This window comes from Syngnathus scovelli, chromosome 1 (assembly GCF_024217435.2).
Source record: "Syngnathus scovelli strain Florida chromosome 1, RoL_Ssco_1.2, whole genome shotgun sequence".
NCBI classification, from domain to species: Eukaryota; Metazoa; Chordata; class Actinopteri; order Syngnathiformes; family Syngnathidae; genus Syngnathus; species Syngnathus scovelli.
The window spans coordinates 573,103-593,342 of NC_090847.1; the positions used below are offsets into that span (position 1 = coordinate 573,103).

The 20,240-nt window shown below is 48.7% G+C and overlaps 2 protein-coding genes across 2 annotated transcripts; both read left to right on the top strand.

The window, feature by feature from the left end:
• The first annotated feature begins 243 nt into the window (after positions 1-243).
• Positions 244-1,533, top strand: LOC125989885 (janus kinase and microtubule-interacting protein 3-like). The gene is made up of 2 exons (XM_049756315.2): positions 244-728; positions 808-1,533. Exons 1-2 carry the CDS (start codon positions 516-518, stop codon positions 922-924), a joined length of 330 nt encoding a protein of 109 aa, XP_049612272.1. The 5' UTR covers positions 244-515; the 3' UTR covers positions 925-1,533.
• Positions 1,534-17,249: 15,716 nt separating this feature from the next.
• Positions 17,250-18,139, top strand: LOC125989877 (janus kinase and microtubule-interacting protein 3-like). The gene is made up of 2 exons (XM_049756304.2): positions 17,250-17,734; positions 17,814-18,139. The coding sequence occupies exons 1-2, from the start codon at positions 17,522-17,524 to the stop codon at positions 17,928-17,930; spliced, it is 330 nt and encodes a 109-aa protein (XP_049612261.1). The 5' UTR covers positions 17,250-17,521; the 3' UTR covers positions 17,931-18,139.
• The last annotated feature ends 2,101 nt before the right edge of the window (positions 18,140-20,240 follow it).

Consider the following 20,240-nt stretch of genomic DNA (forward strand, 5'->3'; position numbering starts at 1 on the left):
TCCACGAGACTCGGCGGCTCAAATGTGACTTTTGGAAGGCTTTGCGCTGAAAGAAGCTTGTTGACGCTGTGCCTTTGGGCTCTTGCAGAATCTCACCAACGAGGAGCAGGTGGTCGTGATTCACGCCAGGACCCTTCTCACCCTAGCCGAGAAGGTAACGCGCACGTCCACGCACGCTCTCGCATTCTGCTTATGTGACAGCAGCCTTTCCTCAGTGGTTAGAATACATCAAAGTGACCAAGTCAGCACTTCAACAGAAGATGTTGGACATTGAAAGTGAGAAGGTAGACAGACACGCGACATCAGCCAAGGGGAACTCCGGCAATGTGCCCCAACAATTCTGACCTTGAGCTGTGCTAGGATATGTTCTGCAAGCAGAAGGGCTACCTGGATGAAGAGTTGGACTTCAGGAAGTGTTCCATGGACCAGGCTCATAAGGTAAGCCGCCCTCAAATCTCCCGCCGGACCACTGATGGACGAGGATTGCGGCCCAGAGGATCCTGGAGCTGGAGGCCATGTTGTACGAGGCGCTACCGCAGCGGGACTGCCCCGCCACGGACGGCGAAAAAGCCAGCCACGCTGGCGTGAATGACGTGCTGACGGCGGATCAGAGAGAAGAGCTTAGGAGCGCCATGGACCAATGGAAGCGAGCCCTGATGTGCGAGTTGAGGGAGCGCGACGCTTGCATCCTCCAAGAGAGAATGGATCTGCTGCACAGCGCGCAACAGGTAAGGGCCCAAAGCCAGCCCGGCACTTACTTGCACGCTTACTGGCTTTTGAATGCCACTTTCCATTTGTCCGTCCTAGAGGAACAAAGAGCTGAAAGAATTCATCGAAGCTCAGAAGAGACAAATCAAACAATTGGAGGAGAAGTTTCTGTTTCTCTTTCTATTCTTCTCCTTGGCCTTCATTCTGTGGCCCTAACACCAGCTGGTGAGTGAGCTCCAGCGGCACCGCACTCGACACCTCCGATACACTGCCAGCCGGTCTCAGACGTTGGCAGACGCTCCGATGCCAACGTATACCCCCCGCCACGGTGACAGAGGCACCGCGTCACACCGGCGCTCATCCAATCAGAAGGCAGGAAAAGCAAATTCACATGCAGGGCACTTTTGAACCAGAAGAGAGCGCCACAAAAAACGGTTGTTGCCCCAAACGCGCACTAAAAAGGGTCAGAATAACAAGAGTCCCACTGGCCAGCCGGGGCCACCCGTCCAGCTGTTTCTTCAGGGGGGAAAAAAATTGGAGTCACCGGTGAGTACATTTTGCATTTAGCTCTGCTTTTCTGCTTCTGTCTTCAAGTGTGTGGCATCCTGCGATCAAAGATTCAGCCAACCCCAAAGCGGTTGACCTCAACGTCCCACCACCATGCCTACCAGAGCAGGTGACGTGATGCTTTGGACATCCTTCCGTCTCAGATGCCCAAAAGTACTCTTTGCCACATCTGCGGCAATACGGTGTCTTTTCAAAGGTGCAAATAAATCCAGCGTGGGCGGAACACGCACGTCTTCGGTTTTTCCCGCTTTGTTTGTGTGACAGCTGTTGTGAAAATTTTATACAAATAAAGTTGTATAGTACAGGTTTGGCCAAGCCGCAACTCCCGAACCGCATGCGGCTCTTTTATGTTCATATCAACATTTGTGTGTGTGTGTGTGGGGGGGGGGGGGGGGGTTGTGCGTGTTGGCTTCACTTGAGTTCAATTTGGTATTTTGGTCAAAAGCGCATGTGGTGAAATTCCACAAAGTAGGATGGGCAAACACATTTCTTTAAACTATGAGTGTCAATTGGGCTCTCGAAATGGCAGGGAAAAGATGCACAGCAAAACGAAAATACGTAGATGAACACAGGACGTTTTAATCAGAGTGGGAAAGTTTCTATTTTTTGTTGAACGTGATGGCAAACCATTCTGCCTGATATGTCAGACCTCAGCGCATTTCAAAGATTCAAATCTTCAGCGCCATGCACTTCAGCTCACTCCATGCTAACATTGATCAGGCGTCGAACCCGCAACATCATGCTTAAGAGGTGGCCATGCTAACCAGTGCGCCATTATGTCAACGCATAATAACTGTAAGTCTACTGATCAAAACAGCGGTTACTATATGACGTCGCTACGTCGTGGTCACGTGACGCAGACAAGACGTCAATGGACGTGGGCAGAGTTAACTTGTTTAAAAGGGAGTGGGCAGAAGAAATATTTAATTTATTTAAATCTATTTTGAGTGCACACCATTATGCCAATGCATAACAACTGTAAATCTACTAAACAAAACAGCGGTTGCTATATGACATCTGCCACGTCGTGGTCACGTGACATACGTGACGTCGATGGGCGTAACTTTCGCCGGAATTCAAATCCGCGGGGAGAGTTAACTTGTTTAAAAGAGAGTGGGCAGAAGAATTATTTAATTTATTTAAATCTATTTGGTGTGTGCGCCATTATGTCAATGCATAACAACTGTAAGTCTACTAAACAAAACAGCGGTTGCTATATGACGTCTGCCACGTCGTGGTCACGTGACGCGGACGTGACGTCGACGCCTACTTTACATCCCACCGATCACAGGACCCCTCGGCTGCATAACCGTGCCCCCTTCCCAACCAATCGGATTTGCTATACGCGAAAACGACGCCAATGGAAAGAGCTTCCGCCCAAATTTAAATCCGTGGGCGTGGCTCGCAGCAGGAAGTAGGAAAACGGCGGCGATGTTGACAAAGACACAGCGGATGGTAACATACGACTAACAAGAGAAATATTTTTATTTTCTGCTTGCAACTGGACCGTCCAGAGCGTACACGGTAAGTACAACTCATCGTTTTTAAAAAGAAGTACTTTTGTTGCCCTGAAAAGCGAGTGAGCGTGGCGTTTGTGGGGGACGTCGAATTTCGACGATTCTTTCTGGTCAACGGTTGTAAATGATTGTGTTGATTAAAAAAGAAAACTTGATGTAACTCTACTTTTAACTGCCGTTTCAGATAGATTTGGAATTGCATCACATTCAATTTTGCCTAGAGCGTACACGGTAAGTAACACTCATTGTGTTTAAGGAGATTTACGTTTGTAATAGCAGAAGTGTAGCCGCGTTGCGTTGTACGTGTGAAAATTGGTCGAGGCGAAATGTTAATGTTTAATTTCATTCCTTTAGGTTCCACGGTGTTTGTTGGCTGCAAGTTTTCCACTGCAAGAAGAGGCTCGTATCATTGACCAGGAGCGAGCTACAATGGTGAGTAGCCATTACATTTATGTTAAACACTTCCTATTTCATGTCTAACAGTACTTGATTTAACAAATAACCATAAATAAATACAGTGTGGGCACTGAAGTTAACATATGTGATTATACTGCCTAATCTGTCACCGAGTAGATTGTTGCAAAGTAATATAAGATCCATAGTTGTAATTCAGAATAGTTTTCAAAAGAAGGCCATTAGAATTATATACAAGTCTGATTACCCTGAACATAACAACAAGCTATTAATTAAATCACAAATTCTTCAATTCAAAGATTTGGTAGATTATCAGACAAATAATGTCTAACAGTAATTGATTTAACACATCACGATAAGTAGATTGAGTGTGGGCACTCTCAAGTTAACATATATGATTATACTGCCTAATCTGTTACAGAGTATGTTGTTGCCAAGTAATGTAGAATAGATCCAAAGTAGTAATCCAGAATAGTTTTGAAGAGGCCATTAGAATAATAAACAAATCTGATTACCTTGAACATAATAACAAGCTAAGTGTTTAATATGTCCTATGAAGTCGAAATTGGGCACCGTCATGTGGTGAAATTTGGAATTGCATCACATCCAATTTTGCCTGGGAACAAACAGATTAAATAAATCTTAGTTTTGAATAAACCACTCCTTCTCAAACAAGTAAACTCTGCCCATTTAGCGCAGTAGATGTTCTGTTAATATCTAGTATTTATACAAAGTCATAATTTAAATTGCTTTCAACCTTCATTCATCGGTTCAACCAACATTACTCGCTCTTACTACCAACTTGTATTGATTTAACTAAGCGTTTAATACTTCCTATCAGGTCTCAAGGCAAGATTTGGCAAAATACAGTTTCAGCAAATCCAATTTTGCCAGGGAACAAAAATAGATTAAATAAACTAAATAAGTCTTCTTCCCAATAAATAAATCAGAAAAGTCTGTCTTGTAACCAGTCCTCTTCAAACAAGTAAAGTCTGCCCATTTTGTGCCGTAGATTTTGTGTCCATGCCTAGTATTTAAACAAAATCATAATTTAAACGACTTCTTGCCTTCATTCACTTTGGAAATTTGGAATTGCAGCAAATCGAATTTTGCCAGGGAACAAAAATAGATCAATTAAACTAAGTCTTCTTCCCATTAAATAAATTAAAAAAGTCTGTCTTGTAACCAGTCCTTTTCAAACAAGTAAAGTCTGCCCATTTTGTGCCGTCGATTTTGTGTTAATGCCTAGTATTTATACAAAATCATAATTTAAAGGACTTCATTCCTTCATTCACTTTGGAAATTTGGAATTGCAGCACATCAAATTTTGCCTGGGAAGAAAAGTAGATTAAATAAATTTAATAAGTCTTACTACTTCCCATTAAATAAATTAAATACGTCTTACTTGTTCCCACTCCTTTTCAAAACAGTAGTTTAAAACGAGGGCCCTTCACTCAACCTTTAACCCTATTTATTCACCTTCTAGGCTAAGTGTTAAAGGCTAAGTGTTAAAGGCTAAGTGTTAAAGGCTAAGTGTTAAAGGCTAAGTGTTAAAGGCTAAGTGTTAAAGGCTAAGTGTTAAAGGCTAAGTGTTAGAGGCTAAGTGCCAGAGGCTAGGCGCCAGAGGCGAGTTTTTGTGGGCTGAAGTTTTAGTGGGGTTAGTGTGAATACAATCCAAAAGAATACAACAGAATACAATACAATAGAATATAATACATAGATTAAATTCAATAGCTCTTACTACTTCCCATTAAATAAATTAAATACGTCTTACTTGTTCCCAATCCTTTTCAAAAAAGTAGTTTAAAACGAGGGCCCTTCACTCAACCTTTAACCTCAACCCCGCACGTCACATTGTGTTGTATCTGTGAATGTTGGTTGTGGCCAAATGATAGTTTTCTTTCATTCGTTTAGGTTCCACGGTGTTTGTTGGCTATGTTTTCCACTGTCAGAAGGATGAAAATACAAAGTACAACGCTTGGACGTGGGCGAAGACGTCACCGGTGAGTCCTTCCTTCCTATTTATTTACCTTCTAGATGCTAGAGGCTAAGTGTTAGAGGCTAAGTGTTAGAGGCTAAGTGTTAAAGGCAACACAATACGAACAACACAACACAATACGAACAACTCAACACAATATGAACAACACAATATGAACAACACAACACAATACGAACAACACAACACAATACGAACAACACAACACAATACGAACAACACAACACATTACGAACAACACAACACAATACGAACAACACAACGATACTGCACTGAACAACACGATACCGCACTGAGAAACACGATACCGCACTGAACAACACGATACCGCACTGAACAACACCATGCCGCACTGAACACCATGCCACACTGAACAACACCATCCTGCACTGAACAACACCATGCCGCACTAAACAACACCATGCCGCACTGAACAACACCATGCCTCACTGAACGACACCATGCCGCACTGAAAGACACCATGCCGCACTGAACGACACCATGCCGCACTGAAAGACACCATCCCGCACTGAACACCATGCCGCACTGAACAACACCATCCTGCACTGAACAACACCATCCCGCACTGAACAACACCATGCCGCACTGAACAACATTATGCCGCACTGAACAACATTATGCCTCACTGAACATTATGCCGCACTGAACAACACCATGCCGCACTGAACAACACCATGCCGCACTGAACAACACCATGCCGCACTGAACAACACCATGCCGCACTGAACAACACCATGCCGCACTGAACAACACCATGCCGCACTGAACAACATTATGCCGCACTGAACAACACCATGCCGCACTGAACAACACCATCCTGCACTGAACAACACCATTCCGCATTGAACACCATGCCGCACTGAACAACACCATCCCGCACTGAACAACACCATCCCGCACTGAACAACATTATGCCGCACTGAACAACATTATGCCGCACTGAACAACACCATGCCGCACTGAACAACACCATGCCGCACTGAACAACACCATGCCGCACTGAACAACATTATAACGCACTGAACAACACCATCCCGCACTGAACAACACCATGCCGCACTAAACAACATTATGCCGCACTGAACAACATTATGCCGAAATGAACAACACCATGCCGCACTGAACAACACCATGCCGCACTGAACAACACCATGCCGCACTGAACAACACCATGCCGCACTGAACAACACGATCCCGCATTGAACACCATCCCGCACTGAACAACACCATGCCGCACTGAACAACACCATGCCGCACTGAACAACACCATGCCGCACTGAACAACACCATGCCGCACTGAACAACACCATGCCGCACTGAACAACACCATTCCGCACTGAACAACACCATGCCGCACTGAACAACATTATGCTGCACTGAACAACACCATGCCGCACTGAACAACAACATGCCGCACTGAAAAACATTATGCCGCACTGAACAACACCATGCCGCACTGAACAACACCATCCCGAACTGAACAACACCATGCCGCATTGAACAACACCATGCCGCACTGAACAACACCATCCTGCACTGAACAACACCATCCCGCACTGAACAACACCATGCCGCACTGAACAACACCATGCCGCACTGAACAACACCATGCCGCACTGAACAACACCATCCCGCACTGAACAACATTATGCCGCACTGAACAACATTATGCCGCACTGAACAACATTATGCCGCACTGAACAACATTATGCCGCACTGAACAACATTATGCCGCACTGAACAACATTATGCCGCACTGAACAACACCATGCCGCACTGAACAACACCATGCCGCACTGAACAACACCATGCCGCACTGAACAACACCATGCCGCACTGAACAACACGATCCCGCATTGAACAACACCATGCCGCACTGAACAACACCATCCTGCACTGAACAACACCATCCCGCACTGAACAACACCATGCCGCACTGAACAACATTATGGCGCACTGAACAACATTATGCCGCACTGAACAACACCATGCCGCACTGAACAACACCATGCCGCACTGAACAACACCATGCCGCACTGAACAACACCATCCCGCACTGAACAACACCATGCCGCACTGAGCAACACCATGCCGCACTGAACAACACCATCCCGCACTGAACAACACCATGTCGCACTGAACAACACCATTCCGCACTGAACAACACCATGCCGCACTGAACAACATTACGCTGCACTGAACAACACCATGCCGCACTGAACAACACCATGCCGCACTGAACAACACCATGCCGCACTGAACAACACCATGCCGCACTGAACAACACCATGCCGCATTGAACAACACCATGCCGCATTGAACAACACCATGCCGCACTGAACAACACCATGCCGCATTGAACAACACCATGCCGCACTGAACAACACCATCCTGCACTGAACAACACCATCCCGCACTGAACAACACCATCCCGCATTGAACAACACCATCCTGCACTGAACAACACCATGCCGCACTGAACAACACCATGCCGCACTGAACAACACCATTCCGCACTGAACAACACCATGCCGCACTGAACAACACCATCCTGCACTGAACAACACCATCCCACACTGAACAACACCATGCCGCATTGAACAACACCATGCCGCATTGAACAACACCATCCTGCACTGAACAACACCATCCTGCACTGAACAACACCATGCCGCACTGAACAACACCATGCCGCACTGAACAACACCATGCCGCACTGAACAACACCATGCCGCACTGAACAACACCATGCCGCACTGAACAACATTATGCCGCACTGAACAACATTATGTCGCACTGAACAACACCATGCCGCACTGAACAACACCATGCTGCACTGAACAACATTATGCCGCACTGAAAAACACCATGCCGCACTGAACAACACCATCCCGCACTGAACAACACCATGCCGCATTGAACAACACCATGCCGCACTGAACAACACCATGCTGCACTGAACAACACCATGCTGCACTGAACAACACGATCCTGCATTGAACAACACCATGCCGCACTGAACAACACCATCCTGCACTGAACAACACCATCCTGCACTGAACAACACCACCCCGTACTGAACAACACGATCCCGCATTGAACAACACCATCCCACACTGAACAACACCATGCCGCACTGAACAACACCATTCCGCACTGAACAACACCATTCCGCACTGAACAACACCATGCCGCACTGAACAACACCATGCCGCACTGAACAACACCATGCCGCACTGAACAACACCATGCCGCATTGAACAACACCATGCCGCACTGAACAACACCATCCTGCACTGAACAACACCATCCCGCACTGAACAACACCATGCCGCATTGAACAACACCATGCCGCACTGAACAACACCATCCTGCACTGAACAACACCATCCCGCACTGAACAACACTATGCCGCACTGAACAACATTATGGCTTACTGAACAACATTATGCCGCACTGAACAACACCATGCCGCACTGAACAACACCATGCCGCACTGAACAACACCATGCCGCACTGAACAACATTATGCCGCACTGAACAACATTATGCCGCACTGAACAACACCATGCCGCACTGAACAACACCATGCCGCACTGAACAACACCATGCCGCACTGAACAACACGACGTCGCACTGAACAACACGACGCCGCACAGAATAACACAATACCGCACAGAACAACACAATACCGCACAAACAGTTTTAGATAATATTACGTCGCAGTCATGTGACGCGGACATGACGTCAATAGGCGGAACTCACGGCAAAATTATAATCCGTGGGCGTGGCTTGCAACAGGAAGTAGGAAAGCGGCAATTCTGGCAAACAAGACACAGCGGTTAGTAACACGATGACTTACAAGGCAAATATTTTTGTTTTCAGCTTGCAACTTGACCGTCTAGAGCGTACAAGGTAATTACAACTGTTTTTTTTTAGCCCTGAAAAGCGAGGGAGTGTGGCGTTTGGGAGGAATGTCGAACTCGGCGTCTGCTTCCAGCCACAGACGCCAAATTTCGACGATTATTTCGACTGGTCAACGGTTGTAAATTATTGCGTTGACTAAAAACTTTATTTAACTCTACTCTTAACTTTGCCGTTTCAGATATGCGGGTATTACACCGCGGAAATGACGTCAATAGGCTGAACTCTCGCCAAAATTCAAATCTGTGGGCGCAATGGCCTTGAGCGAGACACCGGATACAAACACGACGATTATCAACAGAAATATCTTTATTTTCTGCTTGCAAGTGGACCGTCTAGAGCGTACACGGTAAGTACAACTCATTGTGTTTAAAAAGATTTACGTTTGTGTAGTTTGCGTTGCGTTGTATCTGTGAATGTTGGTTTAGGCTAAATGTTAATGTTTAATTTCATTCCTTTAGGTTCCACGGTGTTTGTTGGCTGTATGTTTTCCACTGCAAGAAGAGGCTCGTATCATTGACCAGCAGGAGCTACAATGGTGAGTACCCCTTTCGTCTTCCATTTATGTTAAACACTTCCTATTTCATGTCTAACAGTACTCGATTTAACAAATAACCATAAATAAATACAGTGTGGGCAGTCACGTTAACATATGTGATTATCCTGCCTAATATGTTTATCACAAATATGTCACTAATCACTAATATGTTTATTTGTTTATCACAACACCTTTGGACCTTCAGCAATCGATTATTTCCCTTCATCTACATAGAGACAGAACGATGGTGTCTTAAACATCTCATTCATTTCACCAAATAACTTCACGCAGGTGGATAACGGCCGTCTCGGTCACGCTATGTTGCGTGATGCAGTTTTGAAGAACCAAATGCATTTATTCAATGAATAAGTCAAGCTAGTTCTATGTTTATGATGTTGTAAGTTACGGTACCGATTGAAGTTGAGTTCGAAGCCAGTGGAAAACAGCGCTGCGTTTGTGCTCTCCAGGTACAAATGTTGTGATCTCTGACTGACGACCGGGCGAGACTCGAGTAAGAGATGTCCAAACGAGCTCCGGCAGGGCGGGCCAAGGCGGAGCGAACGGACGCCCTTCAGGCCGCCAATGACGAGCTGAGAACCAAACTGATGGACGTCCAGTTAGAACTTCAGCAGGAGAAGAACAAGGTGAAAACCTCAACAGACAGACACTGCCTGCCTCCCTGCCTGCCTCCCTGCCTGCCTCCCTGCCTGCCTCCCTCCCTCCCAGTTTTCCCGATGTAGATTAGACATGCGTGTGCCATGACTGTGTCAGCCTACATCAACAAATGCACCGAGGACGTCAGCACCACTAAGAATATCATCACCCGGGGCAACCAACCACCCTGGATGACTGAGGAGGTACGTCAAACGCTACGAGCGCGGAACTCTGCCTTCAAGTCTGGCGACAAGGAGACACTGAGGACAGCGAGAGCCAACTTGAACCGTGCCATCAGAATAGCGAAGCGAGACCGCAGTCGAAAATTTCAGGATCGTTTCCACGACGTCAAAAACATCAGGAGTATGTGGCAAGGCATACGGGCGATTACAGACGACAACTCACCCTCCCCCCCCCCCCGGTGGGTGTAGTTGATGCTGACTTTCTAAATGGTCTAAATAACTTATTTGGGAGGTTCGAGGCACTAAACGGCACTCCAGCAGTTAAAACTGTCCCCCATCAGGAAGAGGAGGTACTCTGCCTTGACTCCGCCGATGTGTTGAAGACCCTGAGGAGAGTCAACCCCTGTAAGGCCCCTGGCCCGGACAACATTCCTGGGCGTGTGTTCAGGGAATGTGCAAGTCATCTGGCTGGGGTCATCACAGACATTTTTAACACCTCGCTGGGCCAAGCCACAGTGCCGGCGTGCTTTAAGACTGCCTCCATCATTCCGGTGCCGAAGAAACCTCAAATCACCTCATTTAATGATTACCGGCCTGTTGCACTGACTCCGGTTATGATGAAGTGCTTCGAAAGGCTGCTTAAAGGTCACATCGTTTCCAGACTCCCCCTATTATTTGACCCGTTCCAGTTTGCCGACCGGCAAAACCGCTCCACTCAGGAAGCCATCTCCTCCGTTCTTCACCTGAGCCTGGCTCACCTGGAGGAGAAGAACACGCATGTGCGGAGGCTGTTCCTGGACTTCAGCTCAGCGTTTAACACCATCATCCCACAGCATCTGGTAGGAAAATTGGAACACCTGGGCTTCAACACCCCCCTTCGCAACTGGCTGCTAGACTTCCTCACCAACAGACCTCAGTCAGTCCGGGTCGGACAGAACACCTCTGATGTCATCACCCTCAGCACAGGCTCCCTTCAGGGCTGCGTCCTGAGCCCCCTGCTGTGCACCCTGATGACACACGACTGCGTCCTCAGGTTCACCACCAATCACATCGTGAAGTCAGCAGACGACACAACGGTGGTGGGGCTCATCAGAGACAACAACGACCTGGACTACAGAGAGGAGGTGGAGCAGCTGGTGGGCTGGTGCAGAGAAAACAGCCTGATCCTGAATGAGGAGAAGATGAAGGAGATCATCGTCGACTTCAGGAAAAAACAGCCTCACCACGCTCCACTGATCATCAACAGCTCAGCTGTGGAGGTGGTCAGCAGCACCAAATTCCTGGGGGTCCACATCACAGAAGACCTCACCTGGACTATGAACACTACGGCACTGGTCAAGAGGGCACAGAAGCGCTTGTACTTCCTGCGGAGGATGAGGAGAGCCCACCTGCCCCCACCCATCATGAGGACGTTCTACAGGAGCACCATAGAGAGCATTCTGACAAGCTGTCTCTCTGTGTGGTGTGGAGGCTGCACCGCCTCCGATTGGAAGAACGTGAGGAGAGTGGTGAGGACAGCAGAGAGGATCATAGGGGCTCCTCTTCCCTCCATTCAGGACATTTCATCTCAGCGCTGCATGTCCCGTGCCCGTAACATCATCAATGACCCATCACACCCCCACCATGGACTGTTCTCCCTGCTGCCCTCTGGGAAGAGGTTTGCAGCATCCGCTGCAGGTCCACCAGGTTCTGCAACAGCTTTTTCCCTGCTGTCATCAGACTGTTGAACACTAGAACTGTTGAGCTCTAAACTGAACTCTGCATCACACATTCACAGAACTGTACTTTATGACACTACGGACCTCTATCTTGCACTATCTCGCACTACCAACTTTACTGAACTTGTATAAACCCTTTAAATAGAAGTTTAATACATGGTTTAGCATTCCTCTGCACACTCTTGAATACTGTTTTGCCTACTTGCACTATTGCATAATTATCACTGCTGCACTTTATACTTATTTTTAATATATATATATATATATATATATATATATATAGTATATGTATATATATATATTTTCATAGGATATGTTACTTCTATTCAACTGCAATATCACTACTTTGTTGTAAGACGTATGCAACGGAATTTCGTTTTGTATGCACCATGTGCAGACAAGATGACAATAAAGTTTGTCTAAGTCTAAGTCATGTCAGGTCAGCTGTCTGGAGAGAGAGAAGTCAGGACCTGCGGGCGGAGCACCACCGTGCCACCGCCGCCATGACGGAACTCAAAAGCAAACTCCATGAGGAGAAGCAGAAAGAGTTAGCCATTACCAGGGAGACATTACTGCGGCAGCATGAAATGGAGCTGATGAGAGTGATCAAAATCAAAGATGGAGAGATCCAGCGACTGAATGCCTTGGTCCTCAGCCTGAGGGACGGCTCCATGGACAAGGTGATCCGCTCTATCCGTGTCTGACTATCCGCACGCCACGTCGGGCTTCGATGCGGCCGCTACCGTATTGTGTAGCTTGTCCCCAGTAAGCGTCGCGGCGCTCCGTTGCGGTCTCAACGGCCCGGTGTGGCGCAATGTCTGCTCAGGTGAGGAGGGGGGGCGCTTTGCTGGCGGAGGTGGAGGAGACGCGGCGGTGTCGGGAGACCGAGCGGTGTCGCCTCCACCAGGAGCGCGGAAGAAGCCCTGGCAGCGGCCCAGCAGGCCTGGCAGTCCCGAGCGGCCGAGCTCCGATCGGCTCATCACCAGCATCGGGAGGAGCTGAGCCGAACCAAGAGAGACTGCGAGAGGGAGATCCGCCGACTGGTAGGACTGATCAGATGCGCGGTGCGTGGCTATGTTCCCAATTTCGTTGTATACCTGCAGTGCAATGACACCTAAGGCATTCTATTCTATTCTATTTCACAAGAAGAAAATGTCCGGTTGCTCGCTTCGCTTTTGTCACAGCAAAGGTGTTCTAGTCGATTCAAGAAAAAAATTGGCCGGTTGCTCTCTTTGTTTTTGTCACAATTCTGGCAAATGAGTTTGCCCGCCTGCCTGAGCGCTCCCCGTTTGTACATCCAGACGGATGAGATCAAGCTGAAAGACAGAGCGGTTAGTGTTTTGGATGAAGCCCTGGGGCCGGCCACGTCCACCGCCTTCAGCTGCAGACTCAGGCTGCCGAGCAGCAGATCGCTGCCCTGAGGGATTCCCAAAGGGCGGGCCTAAACTACCCTGGAAGTGGGGTCAACGCCGCTACTAGCAATCCTCTTCATTGCGTAAGCCACCTCATCACACACTTGCAGTACGCATGACTTAGTTCGTTGCTGGAGGAAGGTAGCACAAAAACAGTTTTGAACTTTGAACGAGTGCTTGTGTGTGTGTGTTGCGGGGCGTTTTCAGTCTCAGGAGGATCGGGACACGCGACGGTTTCATCTGAAAATCGCTGAGCTCAGCGCAGTCATCAGGAAACTGGAGGATCGAAACGCCCTGCTTTCTGAAGAGCGCAATGAACTGGTAATTTATTGACGGCACGCTTGAAGGTTTGCGCTACGTTTGATGCGCGCCATCCAGCGAGGCACCCATTGCGCTTGCTTATTAGTTGAGCGGCGCGGCGAGTCGGTTGCCTGGTAGATGTCTTTTATTGGGAGCCAAAGCCACGATTCCGTTCAAACCGATGCAAAAGAAATGGATACGTTCTGGCCCGCGTGTTGTGCGTCTTTCACATCCCGCACTTCATGCTTGCAGCTAAAGCGACTGAGAGAAACAGAAAGCCAGTTTCTGCCACTCCTGTACAAAAACAAACGCCTGAGCAGGAAGAATGAAGAACTCTCGCTGGTGCTGTGTCGCCTTGAAAACAAAGTGCGCTTTGTCACCCAGGAGAACGAGGAGATGGCAAGCTTGGTAAGTCGACGCGGACAACGGCGGCGTGCCAACAGAGTCCACTGCATTTGTGTTCCACAGAGAAGGCCTAGTTCGCTCAATGACCTGGACCGCGGTTGCGGCCAGCAGGACGGTGAAATGGAGTTCCTTCAAGTTGTGGAGCAGCGGCACATCATCGACGACTTGTCCAAGGTCTTCAGGCAGGCGACTCGGTGCACGTACGGCAGCGCCGCGCTCGCTCGCTGTCGCCAGGAAACCTTTTCCGTCCAAAGCTTGGCCGGCGGCCGCCATCCAAAAAATTGGCCCCTTAAATTCCGACCTTTCAAGCAGGAGCATTGTGCGCAAGCGTTTGAACACGCTTTAGACTTGTTTTGCCGTTTTCAGCAGCTCAAAGCTCCCGTTTTGTCAGCGCCTTTGCCACTCGCTGTGCGCTGAAAACGACGGACTTGCCCGGCTGCTCAGCCCGTCAACCATGAGCCGCGAGCGCGACGTCATTGTCCGTAGGCAGCTAGTGGCAAAATGCACCCTGTTAGAGTTGCGCTCGCTCCAACTTATTTTGCAAGAACCACACGGGAGACAAGTAAGTTCTTTTGGACACCTGCAGGTGGAGAGTCCATCCGTTGTACGAATGAAGTCTGACTCTCGGCTCCTGCACGAGCATTTTAATTAAGAGAAACAGGGTGGGTGTAAGAGTGGATTGAATAGAGGAAGCCCTTGACCTCTAGTCAAAACATAGCAAGGGGTGTTTTACGACTTTGTGTAGGAAGGGATAAGCGATAGGGATAAATAAGGGATAAATAATATTATTTATTACAGGTCGCAGTCAAAGTCAAAGCAACACAATGATACGATAAAGATAATCTGGAAAACCCTGACACACCCTGTAGTTGTCACTTTTGGAAAAGACGAGCGTCCCTCCAATCATCGCCGGTGACGTGTTTTTCAGGCTCTGGAGACAGGAGCTCATGTCAGAAATGTCATTGTGAGTCGCGTTTGTTTCTGCGCCGGAGCCGTTCGTTCCCTTTGCATCCAAAGAATCTCAAAGGCGGATTATTTGTGTCGACAGGAGAGAGATTTGCTGCTACGATACCGACGTCGAGAATCTCTGAGGAGGAACAAAGCGTGAGGTCCTGCAAGGTGAGTCTGTTTGTTTGCGGCTGCTTGGTGTTGCGCAAGATGAAATGGCCTTTTTCTCGCTATCGTTCCTCTCGTCGATTCATCGTGAGGTGTCGCTTCAGTTTGTTCAGAGAGATGTTTGCTTCCGCGCCCGCAGGTCATCGAAACATTTTACGGCTACGACGAAGACGTGTTGGTGGACCCGGACGGATCGTCCTTGTCTTTTCACACCGACAGAACCCCCGACACGGAACCCGAAGAGGTAGCCCGCCATTTCTGCCAGCGTATTGGCACCAAACATTCCTCTTCAGCCTGGAATCGGACTCGTCTTTGCGTCGCGGGTGCTTTGTCGCCGGTCTGACTGATTCTGGTACTAGTGCTGTGTTGCATTGGTGTGTGCATGAAGAGGCGGAGCTTCGCTACCGCCAGCTGACGCAAGAATATCAAGCGCTGCAACGAGCCTACGCTCTGCTAGCCCAGACCAGCGAAGGGGACTACGACGCCGAGAAGGAGATCAAGGTGGCGCCCCTTCCCGCAACCCCCGGCCGGGTCGCAGCCTCCCCGTTCTCACCCAGCCTCGGGTGTTCTCTGGTCTGAAAGGAGGAGGAGGAGCCTCCCTCCTCCTCCTTTCAGACCAGAGAAAAGCTGATGGTAGAAATGGGTCACTATCAAAGCAGAGTAGCAGATCTGGAGTCAGCGCTGAAGCAACAAGGACAGGTAAGCTCATCAATGAGCACACCTTTTTCTCAGACAAAATAGCTACATTCTTCAGTCACTCATCCGTCTGGCATTACTGGACCAACCCCCCCCCCCCCCCCGAACGTGGCTGGGAAAATGCGGAGAAAAGCAAATGTCATTTTCCAGTCAACCAAAGAATTTGTGGATGAAAATGACACAACATTCCAAAGCTGTCCACGCGTTTGTCTCTTCTAGAATGTCAAGTGGGTGGAGGAGAAGCAGCTGCTGCGTCAGAGCAATCAGCAGTTGGCCGAAAAGGTGACGGAAAGAAAGGCGCTGGGCGGAGTCGCTTGGCGTCACACCTGTCGGGAAGCCCCGCAGATGAGGTCTGACTGTCTTTTCAGGTCAGGCGGATGGAGGCGGAAGAAGCGCGTCTGAAAGAGCACATCCAGGATATCCGAGACCAAAACGAACTGCTTGAGTTCCGCATCCTGGAGCTGGAGGTGGGAAGACTCGCACAAGCGTGTTGAGGCCAGAGATGTGACGGACGGACGGACGGACGGACGGACGGACGGACGGACGGACGGATGCATGCCTCTGCCTTTCAGGAGAGGGAGTGGCGCTCCCCCGTCTTGAAGTTTCTGCAAGTCCGTTTCCCAGACGGCCTCAGCCCTTTGCAGATCTACTGCGAGGCCGAGGGCGTGAGCGTACGTAAGGCGTCCCTTGCAACCCTAACCTTAACCCGAGGTCCCAGAACACCTTACATTGCTCCTTGCGCCTTTCCCCCGGACATCGTCATCAGTGATCTGATGAAGAAGCTGGACATCCTGGGCTATAACGCCGTAAGTGTATGTCGAACTCCTTATGTTCGCACTCCACGAGACTCGGCGGCTCAAATGTGACTTTTGGAAGGCTTTGCGCTGAAAGAAGCTTGTTGACGCTGTGCCTTTGGGCTCTTGCAGAATCTCACCAACGAGGAGCAGGTGGTCGTGATTCACGCCAGGACCCTTCTCACCCTAGCCGAGAAGGTAACGCGCACGTCCACGCACGCTCTCGCATTCTGCTTATGTGACAGCAGCCTTTCCTCAGTGGTTAGAATACATCAAAGTGACCAAGTCAGCACTTCAACAGAAGATGTTGGACATTGAAAGTGAGAAGGTAGACAGACACGCGACATCAGCCAAGGGGAACTCCGGCAATGTGCCCCAACAATTCTGACCTTGAGCTGTGCTAGGATATGTTCTGCAAGCAGAAGGGCTACCTGGATGAAGAGTTGGACTTCAGGAAGTGTTCCATGGACCAGGCTCATAAGGTAAGCCGCCCTCAAATCTCCCGCCGGACCACTGATGGACGAGGATTGCGGCCCAGAGGATCCTGGAGCTGGAGGCCATGTTGTACGAGGCGCTACCACAGCGGGACTGCCCCGCCACGGACGGCGAAAAAGCCAGCCACGCTGGCGTGAATGACGTGCTGACGGCGGATCAGAGAGAAGAGCTTAGGAGCGCCGTGGACCAATGGAAGCGAGCCCTGATGTGCGAGTTGAGGGAGCGCGACGCTTGCATCCTCCAAGAGAGAATGGATCTGCTGCACAGCGCGCAACAGGTAAGGGCCCAAAGCCAGCCCGGCACTTACTTGCACGCTTACTGGCTTTTGAATGCCACTTTCCATTTGTCCGTCCTAGAGGAACAAAGAGCTGAAAGAATTCATCGAAGCTCAGAAGAGACAAATCAAACAATTGGAGGAGAAGTTTCTGTTTCTCTTTCTATTCTTCTCCTTGGCCTTCATTCTGTGGCCCTAACACCAGCTGGTGAGTGAGCTCCAGCGGCACCGCACTCGACACCTCCGATACACTGCCAGCCGGTCTCAGACGTTGGCAGACGCTCCGATGCCAACGTATACCCCCCGCCACGGTGACAGAGGCACCGCGTCACACCGGCGCTCATCCAATCAGAAGGCAGGAAAAGCAAATTCACATGCAGGGCACTTTTGAACCAGAAGAGAGCGCCACAAAAAACGGTTGTTGCCCCAAACGCGCACTAAAAAGGGTCAGAATAACAAGAGTCCCACTGGCCAGCCGGGGCCACCCGTCCAGCTGTTTCTTCAGGGGGGAAAAAAATTGGAGTCATCGGTGAGTACATTTTGCATTTAGCTCTGCTTTTCTGCTTCTGTCTTCAAGTGTGTGGCATCCTGCGATCAAAGATTCAGCCAACCCCAAAGCGGTTGACCTCAACGTCCCACCACCATGCCTACCAGAGCAGGTGACGTGATGCTTTGGACATCCTTCCGTCTCAGATGCCCAAAAGTACTCTTTGCCACATCTGCGGCAATACGGTGTCTTTTCAAAGGTGCAAATAAATCCAGCGTGGGCGGAACACGCACGTCTTCGGTTTTTCCCGCTTTGTTTGTGTGACAGCTGTTGTGAAAATTTTATACAAATAAAGTTGTATAGTACAGGTTTGGCCAAGCCGCAACTCCCGAACCGCATGCGGCTCTTTTATGTTCATATCAACATTTGTGTGTGTGTGTGTGTGTGTGTGTGTGGGGGGGGGGGGGGGGGGGGGGTTGTGCGTGTTGGCTTCACTTGAGTTCAATTTGGTATTTTGGTCAAAAGCGCATGTGGTGAAATTCCACAAAGTAGGATGGGCAAACACATTTCTTTAAACTATGAGTGTCAATTGGGCTCTCGAAATGGCAGGGAAAAGATGCACAGCAAAACGAAAATACGTAGATGAACACAGGACGTTTTAATCAGAGTGGGAAAGTTTCTATTTTTTGTTGAACGTGATGGCAAACCATTCTGCCTGATATGTCAGACCTCAGCGCATTTCAAAGATTCAAATCTTCAGCGCCATGCACTTCAGCTCACTCCATGCTAACATTGATCAGGCGTCGAACCCGCAACATCATGCTTAAGAGGTGGCCATGCTAACCAGTGCGCCATTATGTCAACGCATAATAACTGTAAGTCTACTGATCAAAACAGCGGTTACTATATGACGTCGCTACGTCGTGGTCACGTGACGCAGACAAGACGTCAATGGACGTGGGCAGAGTTAACTTGTTTAAAAGGGAGTGGGCAGAAGAAATATTTAATTTATTTAAATCTATTTTGAGTGCACACCATTATGCCAATGCATAACAACTGTAAATCTACTAAACAAAACAGCGGTTGCTATATGACATCTGCCACGTCGTGGTCACGTGACATACGTGACGTCGATGGGCGTAACTTTCGCCGGAATTCAAATCCGCGGGGAGAGTTAACTTGTTTAAAAGAGAGTGGGCAGAAGAATTATTTAATTTATTTAAATCTATTTGGTGTGTGCGCCATTATGTCAATGCATAACAACTGTAAGTCTACTAAACAAAACAGCGGTTGCTATATGACGTCTGCCACGTCGTGGTCACGTGACGCGGACGTGACGTCGACGCCTACTTTACATCCCACCGATCACAGGACCCCTCGGCTGCATAACCGTGCCCCCTTCCCAACCAATCGGATTTGCTATACGCGAAAACGACGCCAATGGAAAGAGCTTCCGCCCAAATTTAAATCCGTGGGCGTGGCTCGCAGCAGGAAGTAGGAAAACGGCGGCGATGTTGACAAAGACACAGCGGATGGTAACATACGACTAACAAGAGAAATATTTTTATTTTCTGCTTGCAACTGGACCGTCCAGAGCGTACACGGTAAGTACAACTCATCGTTTTTAAAAAGAAGTACTTTTGTTGCCCTGAAAAGCGAGTGAGCGTGGCGTTTGTGGGGGACGTCGGATTTCGACGATTCTTTCTGGTCAACGGTTGTAAATGATTGTGTTGATTAAAAAAGAAAACTTGATGTAACTCTACTTTTAACTGCCGTTTCAGATAGATTTGGAATTGCATCACATCCAATTTTGCCTAGAGCGTACACGGTAAGTAACACTCATTGTGTTTAAGGAGATTTACGTTTGTAATAGCAGAAGTGTAGCCGCGTTGCGTTGTACGTGTGAAAATTGGTCGAGGCGAAATGTTAATGTTTAATTTCATTCCTTTAGGTTCCACGGTGTTTGTTGGCTGCAAGTTTTCCACTGCAAGAAGAGGCTCGTATCATTGACCAGGAGCGAGC